The following is a 20,812-nucleotide window of genomic DNA, read 5'->3' on the forward strand; positions in this document are numbered from 1 at the left end:
TAAAGCAAGTGGTAAGAGTCATATTTAGAATTACTCGAGTCTTCTTCTGTCTTGTGTGTGATATAAATAGTATATAATATATATATATATATGCAATATATATATAAATTGTGATATCTCAGTTTTAATAGCTGTTTGAGGAGAGATGTTCATGACAGCTTTCCCTATCACATAGACCAACAGCGATGGTTGGGTTTGCGTCTCTCTTAATTGACGCTTTGGACAATCCGCTCAGCTCCGGTAAAACGACCCGTGATTGTCGTCAAATAAATAATTTTTTAAGACGTTTCTGGAACCTCAATGAATCCCAAATCCAATGATGGTGAAATAGCACTAACCATCGGTCTGAGCGTTTCGGGGGCTCCCTTCACGGTCACCATGTAGTTATTCTCCGTCGACCCTGCTTCCTGCATGGAACACACAACTCCCATCCTCTTCAGGGCACTCGCAAAGTGGAATCGTTGAACAATCTTCAGAGGTTTACTTTTAATCCTCTTGGGTATGAGGACATCGCCTGTCAAACGTGATTCGGAAACAAACGAAACATGACGTGTTTACATTCAAAATTGAGAGGTGGATTTCTTTTCTTCCCCCCCCCCCCACTGTAATATTTCTACCATAGTTATCATTCTTAGTATAGTAGTCTTGTTGTCATTATTACACTATTGCTGTTTCACAGACATGTAAATTAGGATATTCTCAAAGTAATGTAACATCAGACAGGATACAACAGACCACAGTTTGTCAGTTCATTGAAGACAAAAACAGAAAGAATGAAAGATGAAGTTAATGATGAAGATCTGCATTTTATATTACATAACACTCAAGGGTGATAAGTATTCTGTGCAATATTCACAAATACGGTACAAGCATATCCAATAATGTGGAGGGAAAGTGGGCTGGAAAATTCAAAACCCTGACAATCAAAGGTGCATCAGTGGGTGGGTCCATGATGAATGAAATCCCGACTCCATAGTTTGATATAAATGTCAGACAAAGGGAAGCTCACCTTTAGTTAGCGTCCAGTCAACCGCCACCAGTGTGGCTTTCTCGAGAGGGTCGCCGACCAGGGTGTCGTCCAGCTGAACCAAGGAATGGCAAGTAGCGAGAACTTGAACCGTGGAGAGAGGAACTTCATCAATTTTGCTCATCTTCCCAGTACCCCTGATAAAGAAGGAAAGATCAAGAGATTAGGAAGGACAAGGAAGAATGGATTAAGGGATAAAAGCTTAGGGGAGTCAAGCTCATTAAACTGAAAGCAGTCTGTCAATGCCCTAGTTATTCCAAACATTAAGTAAACAGTAATATTGGGGGGGGGGGGCATTCCCTACAAATGAACTTAAATCAGTAAGTTGTGCCAAGAGTCTTGTGAGAGGTTAAGTTTCAGTAGGCAACATGGTCTCACTGGGTGTATCAAATTGAATGCTTGGCTAGTACACATGGCTAATGACACTTTGTAAGGTAAATCATGTTCAAGCATCTTTTACTTCAGATTCTAGACTTCAGTGTTGCATCATAAGATAAGATTCATTCACAACTTACACATTGTCAGTGACAACTAAAGGCCTTTTGTGGCTATTGAAATATAGTAAACCCACTGCAAGTACAGTGTTATATGCTTTAAACTTTATGCCTTAATTTAATGCCTTAACTTTAATTGTCTTTTGTGCAAACACCAACCCCTATCATAGCATTCCTATTTGCCACTTTAATAATTAAAACGAACTTATTGTAAATGACACCAACACTCCCGATAAACATAAAGATAAAATAACACGGACAGACTTACGGCAAGCCTGCAACGCCCTCCACGACCAGGTTGTCACTGGTCAAGGTACCAGTCTTGTCGAAACAGCAGATATCAACTTTACCAGCAAAAGGTATCCTGAATGGTTCAGTGCAATAGACACCTAAAAACAATGGAATAAAAACTTAAACATTCAATTTTGAAGAGCTAGGGACAAGGAATGACATAAATGCTGTTTGCATCTGTCAATTCCATCCCAGTGACCAAAAAAACACTTATACGAGATTATCATAAGATAATGGACTCTGAGAAGTGAACATTAACATGTGACTTTAGTTTAGTACAACATTCAGCATCTGAGCTCCGCAGTAACGACTTGAACACTGATATATCAGTTTCTTTTATTACTGCAGGTATTATCTGTAAGGTAACAGCACTGACACAATGTGAATACATAAATATGTCTTCAGTATTAGAATGACTCTTGGCCTAAATTCGGAGGAATAATTTATCCCACAAATTGCATAGCAAACTTCTACACAAAATGGTGAAATTGCTGTACAAGTGCAAAGATGCATAGCAATTTTGTGTATAGGAAACAAAATCTTTGATAATAATTTCATATGTGATATGTGATATCCATTAACTTGGCCTTTATGACATTATAACCCTGTCACTACATGTATACTGATATAACATTAATTTATTACTAAACTAAGCCGATGTAAAGGTGTAGCCCCATCACCATATTAGCACTGATTTATAACTAAACTTGGCCTATGTGAAGGTATAGCCTTGTCACCACATGAACACTGATATGTGACAATAATTTATTACTAAACTTAGCCGATGTTAATGTATAGCCCCATCACCACATGAACACTGATTAATTTATTACTAAACTTGGCCGATGTGGAGATATAGCCCTGTCACCACATGAACATTGATATGTGACATTTAATTTATTACTAAACTTGGCCTATGTTGTTGAGTTTAAGGTCCCATCACCATATTCACACTGCTATGTGATGTTTTTTGTAAACTTCAACACCTATGTGAAGGTATAGCCCCATCAACGTATGAACACTAATTAATTTATAACTAAACTTGGTCTCTGTGAAGTTATAGCCTTGTTACCACATGAATACTGATATGTGACATTAATTTTAATATTTCAACACCTAAGAATAGAAATTGTATTATATTTTTTGAGAGTCCTCCTTACCTAGTTTAGTGAGAGCAAGCAGAGATGAGTTGACTGCCAGTGAGAGTTCAATGGGGAGTTCAGGTGGAACCACAGAGGTAAGAATGAGGGTACACTCCAAAAATAATTTATATTTGTTTCTGGTTGGATCTCTTGTACCTAGCGGGAAAAAAACAAATAGATTACATATTTAGTACCACAAAAGTTTGAATAAAACATTTTAAGACATGGATGATTGGACATTCTGATAACAGGGTGATGAATATATAGATACAGTTTGTGACCAAAATGTGAAAAATATCATGGTACTTTTATTTATCATTTCTAGCAACAAAACACAGTGTATCCTACACCGTGGTAGCAGTTAATAATGGACACAAAGGAAAAACAAAGAATGGTATTTCAATTGCATAAATAGTGAAATAACACAAATAATAAATAAAAATAATTAAAAAATAGAAAAATACTAATAAACAGGTTATTAAAGTTATGTGCGCTGCACCAAATACAACAAACAAGGAGAAAAATTGATGATAGATGTGTTGTTCTAGGTCAAATCAAACACTTTACAAAACTTAGGTTTGGGCTAAAGTAGAAGTCAAACTCTGTATCTAGTTGTTTTAAACTCACTGGTCTCCTTAAAATATCAAGGAGAAGGCTAAAATATTCCAAATTGACGATTAAAACTGATCGCTCACCTTCGATCCAGACGTACGATGCAGCGGCGATGGCAAAGATGAGCAAAAATAAAATAAAGAGGAATGTTTCTAAGTTATTAGCAGTGACCCGCTTCACCCCGTACAAGATGGTGCGTAACAGCTTTCCCTGGAGGGTGAAAAAGAGAGAATTTTTTCTTGGTTTGATCATAGATATAACTTGTAAACAAATCGAAAAAGTGAGGTATAAATTTAAAATACATACAGAGATATCATGCATACTAGGTTTATCATTTTTGGATCTCTGCTGACCTCAAATAACCTTGACAAAATAGGTCCTTTGAACTCAAGATAAAGCGTCTACACGCAAAACTTTTGTTTAAGTTTTGTGTAACTTTACTGTCTTTGAGATACATTTATCACACACAAATAACACAGAATAAACACCCTTGTTTACCATTGTGATTCAATATAGTCCAGTCAATCTATGTTTAAACCTTAAACAAATTGCAACAGAAGTTATTTCAACGCAAATTGATAGAATAAATTCGTCTTAGTAACATACTAAAAATCGACATTTGCCAAATTCCAAAATTTTGGCTAGAAAAAGAGACGGTTGTGTCGATTTTACTAATGCTTCTTATCAGCTACGGTAAACAATTATATAGCCGTTGCCGTGGCTACAGCCTACTGCTTACACTCGCGCACGCTCGGTCACGAAAACCTTTGACTTGAGCAAGGATGTAACGTTTTTGAGTCTATGCTATCTGTTATCTGCGTGGAATGTTCAGGTAAGGAATAGATGTACATTTTTGTTATACGTAATAGCCATTGCGTTTCTGTAGTTTAAAATCAATTGAATATAGGCCTAGCACAAAAAGAAAGAAAATAATCGAAAGAATAGCTTCGCTAAACTGGTGTTAGGCTGGTATTACACAAAATACATGTACTGATGTAGCCTATATCACTGACATTGGAGGCCTAGTTACATTTAGACTTGGACCTTATCTAAATTCGAACTCCACGCAAATAGAACATTTGCTGGTGTATATTTTAATTTACCACAAGGTTACAAAGAAAACTAACCCCAACTACCATGTACAAATGCAGTCTGGCTAGTTTCGCACGAAATACGAACGTATAGGCTAGCATAACGTTAGACCTAATGTTATTTTAAGCGAATGAACGGTCGATAAAGGACGTAATATATTCCAATAAGTCTAACTGCATTCGTTAAAACTGCTGTAAAACCATAAAGTATATAAAACTTGCAATTAAAAAAAAGAGCGATTAAAATAGGCTTAGTCAGGGTTGCACTCGAAAGCAAGGTTAGGCTTATGCCGAGATTTCGAAAATTCTGTAGCTACGGATGCCTTTACGTACCATTAGTAATTACGTACAAATTGCTGGTAAAATGAAGAAATCATGGATTTTCTTTATTTATCTTTTTTCATACATTACTATTAACCAAACCATTATTCATTCGGATTCTTTAGATAACAACCGCATTTTCATCGATGATTAAGATACAATCTTTGTAAACTTTGCAACATAATTGCATACTTTTGAAAATGTCACTGAAGATAAACAAACGTGACTGTGTCGTCGTATGCTTTTCACTATTTACTCTTTACGGGGTGTGGGGTGTCATTAGGTTGTATCCCTACCTTCATGCTCTATCAGTAACCTAGTGAACTAAGTAAAGTAAACCTGCATATATATCTTCATTGTACATTTTTGTATTTATTATTTTCTTTATTAGATGGACGTGTACGTCATCTGTCAGATTTCTTTTGAAACTGACTGCGACCCTGACGTGACATTGCGAAAGAAGGGTGTTCAAGGTATTATTGAGGCAAGCCAAGAACGTGGTGATGAACTTACCATATCTGTTGGACAGAGGGATCACCAAAAATGTCATAAACGATATTGCAATAAACAAAGTAGAATGCGTTTTAAAGCATAAATTACGTTCACAAACTGAACAGTTTTTGTTTGGTGAACACTGCTTTTTTTGTAGACAAAATGCTGAAGTGAACGGTAAAAAAGGTCATCAGGCCTACCCCGTCAAAACTTTTGAATTTCAAAGGAAAATTATGGTTGGGAAAGAGAATGATGTGAACGTATCTTCAATTGGACACGCCCTCATCCAAGCTGCACGACCCAGGGTTTTGATGGCTCCTCTACAAATTGCATTAGGAATACAAATGCATCACCATTTTGGATCTCGGTTCCTAATAGATACTTTGAATAAACTGGGATTCTGTTCTTCGTATTCTGAAGTTCAAAGGTATGAATCGATCGCAGCGGCATGCCAAGGAATCCATATGCCACCGATTGGTGCAGAAAATTTTGTGCAATACGTTGCGGACAATGTGGATCATTATGCTAGGACCCTTGATGGGCACGGTTCTTTTCATCACGAAAGTCATCTAAAAGATTCAGCACGCCAATTTGTTCGTTTCCTCAATCAAATCAATATCCCTCAATATATGACAATTCGTTTTTAATAAAGAGGGGAGTAGGGGGCATGCCCGACTAAAGTGAGAGGGAGCACACTGAAAAAATGTATAAATTGTTACAATTTTGTCACCCCGCGACCCACAAAAATAAAAAAATAAATGTTACTCTCTACCACCGTTCTATAGTTACCCCACCCCCCCAAAAAAAGCAAGTCACAAAACGAATCGCCGCTCGGTTAGAAAGTACTAATTGGCTACAGGATGCGATGTGGGCACTGCAAGTTTAGCTCGATTGCAAATGCATAGTACTCGCTGCTTATTTACAAAAAATGGCAATGTGTAAAGAAGTTAAATTTCAGTTTTAGTGAATCCCTTGTTTTGTAAATCAAGAGATGCCCATACAATGTGATGTCAAAGGAGAGTCACATGTTTTCATACTATTTGCCAGGCAAGTATGTTTTTTCTCAATACTCTTATGCCCATGCTAAATTTATGTAAACATTGTTCACCTAAAATCATAAATTAATTAAATAAGGAAGAAGTTAGAAAACATAAACCTGCACGTACATAGTCCTCTCTTAACTTATGATCACATGGCGATGAGGAAAGCGCCCTCACTGACGGATTCTTTACTATCTAATTTACAACCATTGTTCACTATTTAAAGGTACCGCCGTATGATTTGATTATGCTTTTATTGTAATTAATGTCTTTAATTGCAATATATTAGAATATTTATTGAAAAAATAAACCCGCCGCCATTTTGTATTAAGACGCCATTTTGGTTGGGTTAGACAACCAGGATCAATGTCGATTTTGGATATGATGTTTATACGACACTTATCAGTCTAAAACTGCTAAAAAACATTCTGTTGCAATTTGTTTAAGGTTGAGCCATTTTTTGTCATAGATTGACTGGACTAATAGGGTATAATTTATATGCAAAAACCAAAAAGACAAGTTACATGCGGTCTTACCTGAGAAGTGTTAAATCCAGTTCTCAGAACATACGCTAAACAGCCGTTGTCTGTAGCTGCAAGATTAGAGATGAGAGCAATGGTTGGTGAAATGTCAATCAGCAAGATAAAGATATCAACTTAAATAGAGATACTCTTGAAATTGGGAGACCAATACATCTAATTGACATGAAACACACGATTCAGAAAATAGAAAAGCATAAATTCAGGGGTTCCATCCATCTTCAAACTTCAAGCAAAGAGACATGTGATACATAAAACTGACTGCATCAAAACAAGAAGCATTATTATTCTACCTATCAAAATTGTTCTGCGTAGAAAGGAATGAAATATTGAGACTACACTTGCATAAGTTTTCTCATAAACAAAAAATTACGCTTAGAAAGGAATGAAATGTTGATTCTTTACTTTCATAAGTTTTGTCACAAATAAGACCTTGAAGACAAAATAAAAATATTATCTACTATTTCATAACTTTCAAATAAAGCTACTTGATTAAAGTTAAAAAAAAAATTTACTCCGATTCAACTCTGAGCGATACTCTACAGTTGAAATTTTGAGAAACTTGGGGACAAATAATAAGGTATCATACCCAAAGAAATATCATCTTAACCAACCAAAGCTCACCGAAATTGGAACAGATATGCTGAAATTCGGCATACACTTCAAAGGTATGCAAATCAAACAAATGATGAATTATATAAAACAATTAATAAATAAAACATAAAAACAAGGAATAAACAAGACAATGGAATTTTGGAATAACATATTTTCCGTACTGGATTAAACAGTTACTAACTTGCCAATTGGCAACAAACAAGTGGTTGAAACCAAATAGAGTAAAGCTTTAAATAAAATCCAAGTTGATTACAATTATGTGAAAATACACACATACTGACACACACACATGTTTGTATTACATGCAGACTGAGGACCCCATTGTATTTTCCATTGTTCAAATCCACGTACCCTAACCTTAACAATACCCCATACAATAGAATTCTTCCGAGGACGTGGTGATTCTTTAGAAATCACAACCGAGGACCTGAAATTCTTTTGTTCAAGTCCTCGGTCAGATAGCAAAACATACGCACACACACAGACCATCACAATTGCAGAGATTCCTTTTGAAAAGAAAGAATCAAATGTAAGGACTACATGAACAGTATCCAATACCTTTCAATCCACCACTAGTTTTTGGAGGGGGTGTATGCTGGACTACCTTGGTTCCACCAAATATCATATGGAGCTTGTTGTCTGTATGCACGTCTAAGATTTTTCCTCCATCCAGATTTTCGATTGGTTCCTGCAGAGAAGAAACAAAAAACAATTGTCTCACATGCAAATAGATGCCAAAGTCGTCAAAATTCTTTCTTTGCCCGTTTTATGACATAGTGAAATTAAATTAATTAAAAACTTCAGTCAACTTGAGACTTGTCTTATGTGGTTACAGACATTTTCAAGAGTTTACCTTGCTTAAATCCACAAATTATGACTTTGTCAAATCTTTTCTTTATGCGTTCAATTAAAAACTCAGTCAACTTGAGAATTGTCTTATGTGGTTAAAGACATTTCAAGAGTTTACCTTGCTTAACAGAGACATGGCTTCAAACCACTAAAAGCACCAAGATAAAGCTGCAAGACATTTACTAATCTTACTTTAAACAAAAATGGCATTAATAGTAAAGAGGAGACAAGTTAGCAGCGCTTCTTCACATCATGATTTAATATTCTTCGACATATCAATGACTTCTCGTGTTCCATAGTTCTTCTTCTTTCTTTGCGCAAAACCTTACTAGAAGATTTGTAGATTGAAATACTGAATTATTATTTACCTTCATTTGTGGGACTGATTCACCAGTCAACATGGACTCATCTACGATCAGTGGTCCCCTCAGTAGCAGCATGTCACACGGTACGGGATTATCGTTGCTAGATCTTAGGATGGAGCAAAGATCTCCCGGGATCAACTCATTGCTCATGATAGGGCGCCACCTCTTGTTTCGGTAAACCTTTAGTTAGATGGGAGGAGGATGATCAGATGTTTAAAAGCAGTCAAATTGGATTTCCTCACCAAATTAATAACTTCACTACAAATACGAGCTTCACGTTTTCACTCGCTGTTACTTACAAAGTTTTCTGACTTTGACCTTGATTGACCTCAAATGACTTTTGACACCACAACAAATCAAATTTACTTCTCACTAGATCCACCATATATTCACTCATGCAACTGTTGAACTGTTCGGCTGTGATATTTCTCTACAGTGAAATAAAAATGCGAAGTAGCTAGCACTTAGCCTAACTACTGGATGATAATACCAGGTTCTGCCCAGAGTTTTATTAGGCAAATTAGGCTAGAGTGAGATATATCAAAAGGTGCCACAAAAGAAGCAAAGACATAAACTCAGTGTTGAAACTAATGTTTAGCGACAAGATAATGTGGTCTGATTTTTTAAAAGTGGATAGGAAATACTGTGTTCATCTTTTCCAAATGAAAGAGCTATGTTGTCTTTCATCATTAGTGTATCTCACTCTATGATGCAATATACCTACAATAAATTCTCAGGTTAGCAACATTTGACATGAACCATTACCTTCTGACCAACGTTACATAAACAGAAAGTTGAAGAAAATTCTCCTCTACCTGGATGGAGAATGGCTTGTTTCCCATCTTTCTAATCTCTGACAAGTTTCTTAACTGCTGCTGAACCAGAGTTGCTTCAAAAGTGACCAGCATAAATAAGGTGAAAACACTGTGTAGGAAAGAGAGTGAACCTCAGAATAAATCATTTTCTTGAGTCATGATGGGGTGGGGATAGGGTGGGGATGGGGTGGGGATGAGGTGGGGATAAGGTGGGGATGGGGACACCACCAAGCAAACTTTACAGTACACTGTATGACATTGCCAAAGTAAAGACATGGCGGGGATTATTCCAGGTAATAGTTGAAGAGCCCTAATTTGTTTGTTTTGCAATTTTCAGATTCAGTTTGCTTTTTTCTTACAAAGCTATGGTGTTTGAGTGAATTTTGGAAGTAATTTTACAAACCTAAGTAGAATTTTTTCAGAGCCACACCAAACAAGAACAAATGATTGGCCACCAACTTCAGTTTAACCACAAAACAGACAGTCCATACATTATTTTGCAATACTGTTTGACTTCTCTGGGTTTTTTCTGACATGCAGAGCCATTGCAAACTCTGTCGTGGCAAACACAACCATTTAATTGTCAGAGTCATGGAAAAGTAACTGGGTGGAGCTTTTGCATATAAATTCTTAGAATGGCAAACACAAGGCAACTTCTTTGTCATATGATATATCAGTTTTACAACAATATTAGATATGTTGTATTGTTGTACAAACAGTACAATACCATCCTAAAGTATTTTTATCTTTCGGTTTGTCCTGTACAAAGCTGAATCAAATTACCGAACATAATATTAAAGACCGTCTCAAACAGGCAAATGAAAAGGAATAAACTCAACAATTATGAGAGCTAAGGTGAGATAAATTTGATCCAGTAAGTTAATTGTTGCAATTTTTTCATCACCCCCCCTCCTGTGCACCCCCTGCCCCCACTTTGTCTTTTCCTTTTTTTCTTTCTTTTCATTTGTTTAATTTTTTCTTTAATCTTGGTTTTTAGGTTATTGCATCACTAAGCAACTTTTAACAAGGTCAAACTATTAAACTTCAACAATATTCAAACGCTACTCTTGAATTAAAACTGAATCATTTATTGTAAATCATTTAACAAGACGTAAAAAGTGGTCTGGCCAATAACGTGGTATTAATTTTGATACAGATGTTTCAACCAAGCGGAAGGTAGTGCCTTTAACATAACACAAATGAAACATACGTATCGCTCACCTGTAGTACCAGTACTCATCTAGACACCACAGGGCAACACAGAATACTTGGAAAACAAAAAACGGTGCTGTCGCTCGTTCCATGAAAAGTTCTGCGAATTTTGGAGGTTCTAACACCATTCTGAAAACAGGAGAATGATGAATGAGAAGTATATAGTTACATGAAAACATAAAATTTTAGATCATTCGCACTGTCTCTGAATAATGGCATTATAAAAAAAATAGTTACAATTTTTCAAACAGTACTTTTCATTTTTTTCGAAAGTGCTTTTCTGGAAGTAAAGACCCACAATGCATTGCCAGACATAGAGGAATGTTACCTTTAAATAATAAGATATCTTTGTAAAGTGGAAAAGCTTTGAGGATAGCAGGAGAATGTTTGTTGAAGTCTGAACATGGGGTGAAGATTATCTAACTTTCGGGCAAATGTGAGGGTAAAGTTGATGACCTGTAGTAGTGGGGGAGAGGGTGGGGGAGGGGGGAGACCTGTGCACAGCATTTCTCAGTGACAGAAGCACCTAATGAAGACATACCAAAAGGAATAAAAAGAAATATGATGGAATTCCATGCCAAGCAGCATCCTTCTATCAATGAATGGACTTGGATTTTTACATTATCGCATTACTTGAACATTACTTTACAAAACTTGAAACAAACATGTCATAGAAACACCTCTTTTTTGTCAATTTTTATTTCACTCACGAGTTATCTCCATATGTATCCTTGGCCTTTGCCAATTCTTTCTCCTCGGTGTAGCCCTTCCAGTCTTGGTACTCTCTGAAGGGATAATCAACTGGGAAGGACACAGGCTGAAACTGCTTCTTCTCCTCCGCATCGTAAATGTATTTCGTCTTCTGGGACGTGAACCAGAGGATGTTCTTACCACTCTCCGGATCCTGTTTAATACAAAATGGAGAAGGAGAACCTTAAGTTCCTAAAACAAAAATTCAAGTCATTTAGTCCTCAAGCTCTTAGTCTTAGCATGCAGAACACTTACGAGAAAAAAATCAAACATCGATTCTACATTTAATACGACAATTTTTTACGGACGAGCAGAAAACTGCATGATGTTTATAGTTTGGGTTGGCTGGTAACTTTTTGTCACTGAGACTAAGACAAGTAATATTCACACATGAGTGGCATCCTCTCAATTAGATACAGTGTCAACATTTTATTAATCACTTTATTACATTCACCATTGAAATTAACTACTAAGTCAATGTTAAACCACAATCATGCCAATATAATATTAAACGTTGCATTACTCTTCACTGCAACTATTGAAGTCACAGAAAACTAAAGATTCTCCAATTTATCATGCCAGGTGAAATTTCTGAGCACTAAGGTTACTAACAGATAAGGTATCAAGGTACTGTACATTTTCATTCCTTTAATAATTCCACTAGATTGTGATAAAATCAATGAGAGAGAGTGCCTCCCATTAACTTAAAATTCTTTTCTTATTCTTCATCCAGAATTATGAACTATCTCTTATGTAAACAGCTTTGAAATACACAATCACTTGGTATGTTTTGACTCCATACAAGAAAAAATCAATCCATTTGTTGAAGAACAGTACCGTAATCAATTCTTTCACAGAAATTTCCCTTTGGGGGAAATAGGGCAGTACTACATTTGGTATTTTTTATATTTCTTGTCAATTATATTATTAAAGAGCCTGCAATAATTCAAGTATGCAATTCAAATACCTTATCATTGTGGAGTTTGATGATTTCAGGATACCCATTGTTGGGTGTGGGAACAACTTTCACATAGCCAGCAGACTGTGGGTCAGTTACCTTTAAATGAAAATGAGAAAAATGCAATATTTTAAATGTACTTATGTCAGGGAATAAATTAATTGTGTTAACTATGCCAAAAATAAAACCATTTTTGCACACATCACTCACCCCAAGGATACAACTTACCAGGTTAACATTTTGATCTTCACAAGGTTTCACTCTTATATGATACACATGATAACTAATTAATGTACAATAACAGAAAAGTCAGGTCTGTTTAAAGGCTCAAATTACAAGATATAAGTTTCTTAACTCAAGGGTGTGTGATTGTGAGTCAATTGATACACTCAGAAAAGTTATAGTGGACTTGGTTTTCCAATTGGTTCAATCCAACATACAGTTCTGATGGTATATGTCAATCTGTCCATGCATCTGTAAATTGTTACACATCAGTACTTGCTTACTCCTTTGTACTAAAGAAATCACATGAAGTCTAACTTTCAAATTCTTTCCATTATTTTATGGCATACTGTAGGATCAACCTGTGTCTTGCCCTACCAAATACTTTCCTTTCGGCAAGAAAACCCAATCATGATTGGAGAAACAGGACTTGGAAGTGAAACAGTTGCAATGTTGTTTAATGCTTTACTGACCCCTTCTAGAACAACAGAGCTCCATATGAAGTTAAGTTTACATTTAAAGCAACTCTATACTGACTGTGAAACTGTAACTTGTAAAGTTTTAAGTTGCAGACATACATACATTGGAAATATCATGAAAATCATTGATAATCTAAAAATCAGCCTAGATGTTTACCGGACCTATTGTCTTGATTCTGAGCATACATCAGTATTGTCCTATTTGCTAAGACCAGCGTGCTTTCGTCTCATACTCTCTTGTAAGAAAAACCCATGCAAGGGAAACTAGGAAATGCATAGTACAAGCCAACATGTATGATGTGTACTGTGTGTCAAGTAACATTACCTCCCTGCTCGTCAGCTTGCACCTTACGTACACAGACCAATGGCAAAAAAGCAGAACAAGAATTTGCAAACAGCCGATTGCCGCAAGGATGATTAAAAACATTTCATAATACTCCCAAAATCCATAGACGACCACCCAGTGATAAAACCACGCGATATAGAGAAGAATAAATGGAAAAATATATCCATGGAGTAAAACGGGGCGCCGAATATGGAAAGAAAGCGTTTCAATCTCGTCATTCATGTGGGTCGCCATCTTTACATCTTTCACGACTCTAGCTGAGATCACAATCATGAACTGGGAATGGAAAACTACCGGAATCTCCCTACGGTGGCAAAGTTCAATTTAGCATGTATTATCATACCGTCTGTAACAACGATAAGATGGGAGGCATTACACTGGGATATGTTCATTGTAGATATATCGATAGTTAACTCGTTTGGGTGAGGGATCTATTTACCGAGAAATATCATTCATAATTTTTAACAGGACCACACCAAAAAACGAAAGGGTCATTCTGCCAACGCCGGCGTTGTGGGAGTAAGTAACAAATATTACAACCAACAACAGCGGAAACTTGAAATAAATGTGTATGCACGTGAGTCTTGCATGAGAGTGATAGGCTTCCCTGTGGTGCATTCAAAAGGTGTCGGTGGCTTGCTACATTAAAATTTTGAAGTCAGATGTTTCCAGTAGAACGTTCATAAAATGTGAGTATTACCTTCCACGACAAGTACTTACTACGCAACCGAACTGTATGCATGTGCAAGCCTGGTTCCTTTTTTATCGTGCACGTTCGATATTCGTGGAACACATACCGACATGATGGTGATAGCGAGCCCACTGAAAATTGCAAGAAATGTTCCTAATGAAAGAATGATAAAGTATCATTAAAATTGCAGTCAAAGCAGAAAATGGCAATAGTGGAGGAAAAGGGGGAGATTATAAGAAATACGTTAACATTTGCAAATTGACTTGCAAAGCATACAGTGTAGTGGGTAAAATTTAGTCACAGGCTAGGCCTAGGGCAATTTACAAATAATAAATTGTTAGATTGACTAAGCTACTGCTGCCACTCTAAATTCTTCCAAATGTCTTGATCAATACTTCACATCATATGGCACCACAAACATTCCATGGAAGCATCTGATTATGAGACAAAATCACAGGAGTGAGAAAGTTTTTACAATTTTTCCATGAACAGTTATTTACATGCAGAATTCAACCTTCAGTATTTGTTGCCCAAGTGTTTGCTTATTATCAGTGTAAGCTGTGTAATAAGTTTTTGAACATGTTAAATTCTGAGGTATCACCCATATTCTGCATACAGGGAAGCCGTCATGACACTAGTGATGAAATACTGTTCCAGTGAGCTAGAGGATTATGCAGCATGCGTTGCAAATAACCCACAGACTTGGAATACAGATTGTGAAGAGCAAAAGCTTAAAGCTGCTGACTGTTCATCAAATTCGTAGGATAATCATTTTCTCTCTTTTCGTAATATTTTGTTGACTGACCAATCTTGCATCCTGTGTAGTACATTCTCAAATCAAAAACTTTTCTTACTTTGCAAGAACCTTTCTATATTAGTAATGTTTGTTTTGAAGTTTTGAAAGTATGTCAGCATGTTTTGGTTCCGATGACAATCGTAACCTTTGCATGCATGATGGCGTATGTGTGTATGCGTGTGTGTGTTTGTGTGTGTGTGTGCGTTTGTGAAGCCCAGCTTGTAAACAAGCTGAGGTCAGACCAAGAAGCTGAGGTCAGACCAATTTCATATTTGATGTGTTGAATTACTACATTAAGTACAAGAAGCCTATTGTTTTGGTGGAGGTCAAAGGTCATTTGAGGGCATCAGGGGTCAAATTTTGTTAATCTTGTAAAAACAATATCTCTACACTGCTGTAATCAAGTTCAATTTGGTAGCTTGTTCTTCTAGCAGTAAACACTTGAAGTGGATTGTGTGTAAACTCAGGGTTTTAAAACTGGTTATTACCATTGTTAGGAATATCTTGTTCTGTTCATATGAGGCAAACAAGAACCCCTACCCCAAACTTTTTCCATGAGAGTCTAATGTAATTTGCCAATAATAATGATCTTAATATCTACTTAGTGCTTTACATTAAAGAATATAGCAATGCACTCAACATGGGACTAGAAACAAATTTTAAGAAGTACAAATACAAGATATGTACAGAGTAATGAAAGGTATAAAGTAAAAGTAGTCAAAAGCAAAATCAGAAAATAAATGAACAAACAGCAATTAATACAATCTATAAATCAATCAATGAATAAGTGAAACTAATAGATAAAAAGTTAAGGTGACATGATAAGTACTGTATCTCATACATGTGCTGATTCAACCATGGGAGATCATCTATGTTTTCGAATGTTTCATGTGCTTTTTGGAGACTTGGACTTCATTGCACAAAATATTTCATATTGATTTTTAAAGTTAGTCTGTATTCGGTACTATTGATCGTGATACAAATGTTTTCAACAGAACTTTTCAGTATAATTAAGCTCCTGCGGAAATTTGTTCTGATATCGTTAATCTTCACAGCACGGTACTGTTATGTATTTATGATTCCCTGAAGTTGCGAGCTAAAAGTTAATACAAAGCAAATGGAAGAAGAAAAAAGACTGAAACCAGATGTCATACCTATGACCAAGTACACGACTTCATGTGTGTTATTGAAATGAGCCATGCATGTCCCAGAGGCTCTTTGCCAAAGATAAACTTAAAATGAAGAGATCCCCAAAACAGGGACCTTTAGCAACTGTTAGCTTGATAAAATTAAGCTAGAATACTGGTGATCTTTAATATCATCTTATTCTATCCTCCTCCACAGACCTGCAGTGAAGAAAATCAACAAAGTTTGTGCAGAGCAATATGTCGCCTATGAAAAATGTTTGAATTCTAATCCAGAATCCGTGGAGGTTTGTGTCAACCAGCTCCAAAGCTTTCTCGAGTGTGCGGAAGCCGCAGCAAGAACGATACCAATTGCTCCCGTGAAAGGGAAATGAGATGTGGTGTGACGTAAACTAACATGTGCCTGATAGAGCTGGAAGTTCAGCAATCTCCTAGAGAACATGAAGTATGGCTTGTAGCAAGCACAACATTAATTTGTGGTCTGTTGTACGAGAAGTAGCCTTTGTTGGGCAAATATGAACACCCAACATGTCATACCACAGTGGCAATGTGTTGCTGCTGGAGTGAGTGAGGATAAATACCAAGTGCACAGCATCATAGTGAATGCTTTGTGTAATGTGAAGTCCTGATTCAGATTGTTTTATCAGAATGTACCAACTTCCTTTTTTTGATTTTTGTTTTTGTTTTTGTCATGGACATCATCCAATTTTTAGTGAATAATCGAAAGCAAATTCCTTGGTTTTACAAGTTTACTTTCATACATGTTTTCATTATCCTTACAAAAGCAGGGCAGATTTGATCATTTCAAATAAAATAATAACTGTATTAACTCAATCGACCAAGTCCTTTTTTTTTGCAACATTATGACATTTTGATCAAGCATTTGTGAAATGATCTGTGTATTCTTCAAATTTTAAATTAGAAGTGATGATTGATCAATTTATTCAGGTTCATTCCACAGGATTCAGGCTTGTCTTGGATTAAGTATACCCTGGACTGTTCATAACTCATAGATATTGTATTGCTCTGGGGTTAAAAGTCAGATGTAATTATAACAATAATTCAAAGACTGGTATAATAGATTTGATATAAAAAAAATCAAACTTGACTTTTGAGTTTTTCTGGTTATGAATTAATAACAGACAGCCCCACCCATTCCCCTATTGACATATTTCTTTTGTCTTTACTGTGTACCATTCATGATCTTAGCAGCAGAATATAATGTTGTGAATAAGTCACTGACATTTACCAGACACATGGACAACTAGCGACTTCTATTTTCTAAGAACCGTTAATGTCTATATACGGCTCTGTACTTTGTTGAAGTATAGCGCCCTCTATTTATCTGTCTTACAAGTAACCTTCAAAATGTGCACTACCATCATCATAAACTAAACTGACACCAGGCTTCGTATCGTATACCTACTAACTGTGGTGGTCCAGAGCAAGGGACCCTTCTTGGTCCAGGAAATGATTCCATACAGACGAACATCTACACAAACTTACACAAACTTACCTACACTTCTAGCTCCAACCACTCCTAAACACTTCAAAGCTGTAATTTTGTCACTGTCCAGGGAAGTTAAGTTGTGTTGGGGGGGGGGGGGGGGGGGAGGTGAGGTGTACATGTCCCTCAATTTAAGTCTCCTGCAGTTTTGTGAAAAACATCAAAAGAGCTAACATTGGACCGTGGGGAATCTCGGGAAGCCAAACAAACTGAAAAGATGATATCAGCACATTATGTCAAACATGATGACTGATAACTAAAGAACGGCATTATCAACATTTACATATATGACGCAGTCAGATCGTTGAGACGGCACAGTATAACGAAATGGAAGAGCCTGAAAAATCTGAGTAAAAGTAAACCGGATATGACCCTTCTATAATGAAAGATGAGTGTAATTTTTCACGTTGCAACAAAAGAAGGAATATAGCCTATATGGTTAACTTGTCAAATTGACAAAATGTACTCTTATACAATTTCATCCAATCATGGACGTTAAAACATGACATTTGTGCAAACGGTCAACAGAATTAACGGGTTAATCGCCAAAATTGAACCCTTTTGTTGCGTGCTGGGGAGGGGGGGGGGGGGTAGTGGCGTTGCATGAAGTGGTGCAGCAATATATTTGGGCCCCCGCATGAGAGATTAAATTCCCTGAAGCCCAACCAAATTGTTTGGGCTTCGGTGAGCATTTATGTTTTAGCACCTCTAAACGCCAAGAAATGACAATCTCGGTGTTTCCCTATTGAGGACAGGATTTCTTTTGTATTAACATTATGGTGGACATAAAGACACCTTTACCAATCTGCTTTCGGTGATGAGGTTTTTTATTTCTGTACTTGTCACCGGCGGGCGGTCGCGCCAGCCGCATATTGACCTTGTCACGCCGTTGTCTCGGGGTATTTCTCGATATTTTTAGATCAGTAACGTACGTGGTATTTGATCGAAATCTATTCGATTTGGCAGATAATTTCCCCAGAGTTGGCCAATGAAACCAACCTAAAACATGGCAAGCTCGTCTCTCAAGGGGTGAGCAGTGCTTCGACATTTGAGACCGACTGTATGCAGTGACTGCCAGCGAGCAACTTTTTAATACTTAAACCAACAAATACGTGCCAAATTATCTGTTTAGACTTAAAATTAGGTATATATAAGTAGCATTAACGCAAGGTTTTGCTAATAATAACATTGTTTGAGGTTGCTAAAGGAGCCGGGAAGGGGTGGCACCCGTATTAGTGGTTCAATTCTTACACGGCTGGGTGCAATAAGTCCCCCGGCTGAACCATTACCCCGACTGGTGATCTAAGGAGGGCGATGGCCCCTCCCAAATGAGTACGCCACTGGTGAGGCGTTGCCCCCAAGACTGCAGAATTTTCACAAAGTCCTTTGTGTCTGCGAATACTAATACGGAGCACATCGATGTATGTAAGAAAGATAAATAATGACTCTTATTTTAGTCTGTTGAATATATCGCCAAGCCCTAGCGGTGTCCATGTGGCAAAGCCCGTTGAAGTTGGGTCGTATCTGAGACGTCAAGTTGTTAGAGATAGGAATCAAATTTCTACGGAATGTATTCTAAGCCCTAATGGGAGTCCCGGGAACTTCGGCTTAAACTTTCCACTTTTCAGATAATTAATGTTCTATGATAGTAATTTTAAGGACAAAAAAATACATTCCAAATAGGATCTATGGAATGTACGTATTTGAAAGCCCAGTCTGGGGTCCACTAGCTGGGGGAAACCCCGGAAGCTGTGACATATCAATATATTTCTTATTTTTACTAATTTGGATTTTCTACGGACGCGGCCATGACCCCCCTAGACCAATGTACTCACCGTGCCCCACCCACCACTGCATGGGAGTAGCTGCATGCATGACTAAGTCACTCTATACAATTGGCGTTACACAGGCGATGATAGATCATGGAGCAGTATTGGGCCTGTCTATGATTTCGGAATCAATATGAATATCAGTTGATTCCCTGCCATGAAAGTCAATGCAGTCATATGGCACTGATTCAACAAAAGCACAAGTTCATTTGGCAGGCTTCGTCATTTGAAGAAACTGGGTAAAGAACTATACGTAGCTCGTTTTAGATAGGCCATATATATTAGCTGATCTTTGCCAATGTATAGTTGGCAGACTATTGTACAGCCTTTATTGGAATGCTGAAATGCATTTTCAGCATTCACATGTGTCGTGTTATAATCAACGTGTACTTCAGCTGTCTTTGAAAGTTCATTTTTTTTTCCGCGCTGCTTTCCACTGTTGCCATAATACTACTTATCATTGATTATAGTACACTTACTTATTAATTAATTCCCGTAATACAATTAAAATATTAAGTACCATGTTTTTATCATTAAAAAAGCATCTTCATCATATCAATTAACGCAGACTTCGCTATCCCTATAAAATAAACATAACATGCACACTAAAAACAATATGAAAGAGACAGGACAAGTAAAAACATGGGCGTTGAACACCGTGGGGACGGGCGAAATGTCCCCAACTTTTTGAGCTGTGGGGACGTAACACAAATACCCCTCCCTCCCCTCCACCCCACCCCCCCCCCCCACCACACACACACCTTTCAGGTCTTTAATGAAAACAATAACCATCATGAAGATCACTCCACGTGTAAGACGGAAAAGGTAAGTCGGAATATTCAGTACAGGCAATATATCCAGGCGCGTATCCAGGATTTTCTAACCCGGGGGGCGCGAATTACTATCTAAGCGGAGCGCCACCATCGGTTGGCGCGGAGCGTACAAGAAAATTTCTGGTTTTGATACCCCCCAGATCACCGGAAATGGCACTTCTCGGGCTTGAAAATGAGCAACCAGATGTACACTTTTGCCTGAGAACCAAGTATTTTCCAAACTTTTTTTCCATCCATAACCTTTTTGAAGATTGTCACCAGTCACACATCACGTTCGACCTCATTGCATGTCCTATGGATGATTGCTTTTGTAGGTTATTCTACGTCACGGCCCACAATATCCGAAAGCCC

At 37.2% G+C, this 20,812-nt stretch overlaps 2 protein-coding genes across 2 annotated transcripts in view; one reads left to right on the forward strand and one right to left on the reverse strand.

Moving 5' to 3' along the window:
- LOC139963932 (endoplasmic reticulum transmembrane helix translocase-like) overlaps positions 1 to 14,178 on the reverse strand; it is a 28,537-nt gene extending 14,359 nt beyond the window's left edge. Inside the window, exons 1-13 of the mRNA XM_071965169.1 lie at positions 13,640 to 14,178; positions 12,623 to 12,712; positions 11,616 to 11,809; positions 10,915 to 11,034; positions 9,694 to 9,802; positions 8,882 to 9,058; positions 8,223 to 8,352; positions 7,047 to 7,102; positions 3,650 to 3,776; positions 2,973 to 3,110; positions 1,790 to 1,910; positions 1,010 to 1,164; positions 339 to 514 (exon numbers count right to left, since the gene is read on the reverse strand). Coding sequence (XP_071821270.1) covers positions 339 to 514; positions 1,010 to 1,164; positions 1,790 to 1,910; positions 2,973 to 3,110; positions 3,650 to 3,776; positions 7,047 to 7,102; positions 8,223 to 8,352; positions 8,882 to 9,058; positions 9,694 to 9,802; positions 10,915 to 11,034; positions 11,616 to 11,809; positions 12,623 to 12,712; positions 13,640 to 13,933 — 1,887 coding nt within the window. The 5' untranslated portion in view covers positions 13,934 to 14,178. The remainder of the gene's footprint in view (positions 1 to 338; positions 515 to 1,009; positions 1,165 to 1,789; positions 1,911 to 2,972; positions 3,111 to 3,649; positions 3,777 to 7,046; positions 7,103 to 8,222; positions 8,353 to 8,881; positions 9,059 to 9,693; positions 9,803 to 10,914; positions 11,035 to 11,615; positions 11,810 to 12,622; positions 12,713 to 13,639) is intronic.
- An 11-nt stretch (positions 14,179 to 14,189) lies between these two features.
- On the forward strand, positions 14,190 to 17,379 carry LOC139963937 (coiled-coil-helix-coiled-coil-helix domain-containing protein 5-like). Its single transcript, XM_071965178.1, has 3 exons — positions 14,190 to 14,349; positions 14,970 to 15,110; positions 16,492 to 17,379. Coding segments are annotated over exons 1-3 (318 nt in total). The 5' UTR covers positions 14,190 to 14,347; the 3' UTR covers positions 16,667 to 17,379.
- The last annotated feature ends 3,433 nt before the right edge of the window (positions 17,380 to 20,812 follow it).

The sequence above is a fragment of the Apostichopus japonicus genome, chromosome 22 (genome assembly GCF_037975245.1).
Source record: "Apostichopus japonicus isolate 1M-3 chromosome 22, ASM3797524v1, whole genome shotgun sequence".
In the NCBI taxonomy this organism is placed as follows: Eukaryota; Metazoa; Echinodermata; class Holothuroidea; order Aspidochirotida; family Stichopodidae; genus Apostichopus; species Apostichopus japonicus.